This window comes from Aplysia californica, unplaced genomic scaffold, assembly GCF_000002075.1.
Source record: "Aplysia californica isolate F4 #8 unplaced genomic scaffold, AplCal3.0 scaffold00668, whole genome shotgun sequence".
Taxonomy (NCBI): domain Eukaryota; kingdom Metazoa; phylum Mollusca; class Gastropoda; order Aplysiida; family Aplysiidae; genus Aplysia; species Aplysia californica.
Window position 1 is genome coordinate 184,303 of NW_004797938.1, and position 2,343 is coordinate 186,645.

Consider the following 2,343-nt stretch of genomic DNA (forward strand, 5'->3'; position numbering starts at 1 on the left):
AATCGAATATTTATTTTTTTTAGTACCAATTAGAAGAATTTATGAGAAATTTCCTGCACATTATAAAGCAAATTTAAAGAAAGAAAAGAAAAATATATAAGAAAGAGGGGGTTGTGTGTGTCTTACCAAATGTTCATGGCTTCCACAGCATAAAAACAATCATTAAGTGCATAGAAAAAGAGAGATAGACAGAAAAAAAGACAGGTTGAGATGTTGTTTTTTCATTGTGTGCGTTGTAATAATTTTTTCTTTCTTTTTTGGGGGGAGGGTGGGACTGTCCACAGAGTATAGATGTCACTTGGGACTCATAAACAAAAGACACTTACTCTGATACAGGTGGGCAGACGTGGGTAGGTCCCTGTGGTTAGAACGTCGATGGCACATGGCAGGGAGAAACTGGGCAGACTGTGGTCGTCAAATGGAAGGGCGGGGGGCAGGTTGAGGAATACAATATAAGGATTGATTGTTATGATTGTAGGAATTTTACACCCCAAACCCCATCAACACAGCTCTTCAACCCTCTCTCTCTTCTGGCGCTGTGGCTTCATAAACGGTCAGCGATGCCGACAGCATGCAGTGGTTACTGAAATGTCCCAGCAGACGAATTCTGGTGGGACATCTCAGGAACACATGGTCTATAGTCTCGTCCTTCTCCTTGCAGGCTCGACAGGATGGAAAGCTTCAACTAAGGCTGTACCCCGGTAGCAAACCCGCTCGCGCTCGCAAGCCCCTAGTTCAAGTCACAAGCCTCAAATCACTAGGTCAAATCATCAAATCAAATCACCAGCATGATAAGTTGAGTCTAGCGCAAACTGCAACCTCCTTGGTCTAGTCTAAACTTCAAGTCCACAGCAACTAGCAATCCGCGAAGCCACTCGTGTCAGGCCCCCTCATCATCCCCACCCTGCTTGCAATCTGCGAAGCCACTTACATCAGAAAAACAGAGAGGGGGAGAGTGAGAGATCTCGCCCACAGAGTCACTGCGCGGCGTGGCGCTGTAGTTTACTCGATCAATCGAAGGCCTGCGCAAGCCTTAAGTCCCGTCCGCAGCCACAAGCCCCACAATTCACACAGTACTGATTTGCGCTAGGCCTAGAGATTTGCCCCAGGACAAGCTCGAAACCTGACCTGCTGACTTGTACTGTCTCGATACACCGAGCGAGCGGCACGCCGCGGTACCGCTCGATGGCGACAAGACCGTTCGATATGTTCAAACAGCAGTACTGTTGGCTGTGTGAACTTTGAACCGTGGAGGAAGGGAGAGGCTGGGCTTGTTTTGGTGCAAGGCGTAGAGAGCTGAAATTATTTTTAACTTCCCGCCGTTGATCAGTAAAGTGAATGGATAAGTGAGAGGGAGCGTGGTATTGTAGTAACAGAAACCTAGGTTTCTGGTAGTAATAAGAATAAGTTGACTTAGATTACCCTATAATGGAAAACTCCAGGGGTCGTTGTGATTGGCTTTTGTATCGTATCAAGTATGTAACCTATTTTGTAGATGTGTTACACTCACAGTGACATACAGAACATTCAGGAGACGGGCTAGGCCTACTTCAACCCAATGTCAGGGCCAACCTGGGCTGAGAGGGAACAATGCCCCAGCAGAAAGACGGAGGTTCTCAGTAAAAATTTCTCCCCATAGGGGAATCGAACTGAGGTCTTTTGTGCGCGACAATGAAGCGCTTGGCTCGTGCACATTAAAAATAAACAGGTCGTAACATCGTAAGAATAGCCGATCCAATATTAATTTTTAAGTGCATTGAATAGAGCTTTTTGTTTTTTACAACCGAACTATGAAAAAAACCCAACCGATCTTGCACTTTTGGTGCAAGCGTCTCAACGCAAATAACCAGAGAATCTTCTGTAATATGTACTGAGCCCACTGCCACGAGAGTTCGCAACGTCACGACACAGTACAACAGGACTGTCCGCGAGTCACAACTCACCGGAAGTTCCCTCCGGTAGCAAGCGGGAGGCAAATCAAATCACAAGCCTGCTCGCAAGCCTCTAGCGCAAGACGTCCGCTGCTTTGCAAGCCCCTTCGATTAACCGAGCCCAGAATCCAGCCCTAGCTTCAACCCTGCTAGCCAGGGCCAATCCAAGCTCAGAGGGATACAATATTTCAGCAAACCAGCGACGAGATTTGTCCGACAAAAAATTCACAAAATTTACAGCCCTGCAGAACTCACAGCAATGGGAGGGATTACGGTATTCTTAAGATTCTCTTTATAAAGGCAAAACAGAATGTCCACATATCTTCCAAAGTAGGGCAAAGTAAAATTTTACGGGAGGTTCAAAAAAAAAAAGAAAGCACAAACAAAACAAGAAAGAAAGGGAGGGGGGAGG

General features: G+C 46.1%; 1 protein-coding gene across 1 annotated transcript in view; it reads right to left on the minus strand.

Annotated features, from left to right (window-relative positions):
- The window catches only part of LOC101845650 (mediator of RNA polymerase II transcription subunit 14), a 37,707-nt gene that overhangs the window by 28,540 nt on the left and 6,824 nt on the right, over positions 1 to 2,343 (minus strand). Inside the window, exon 6 of the mRNA XM_005108217.3 lies at positions 327 to 405. Within this exon, the coding sequence (XP_005108274.1) occupies positions 327 to 405 (79 nt within the window). The remainder of the gene's footprint in view (positions 1 to 326; positions 406 to 2,343) is intronic.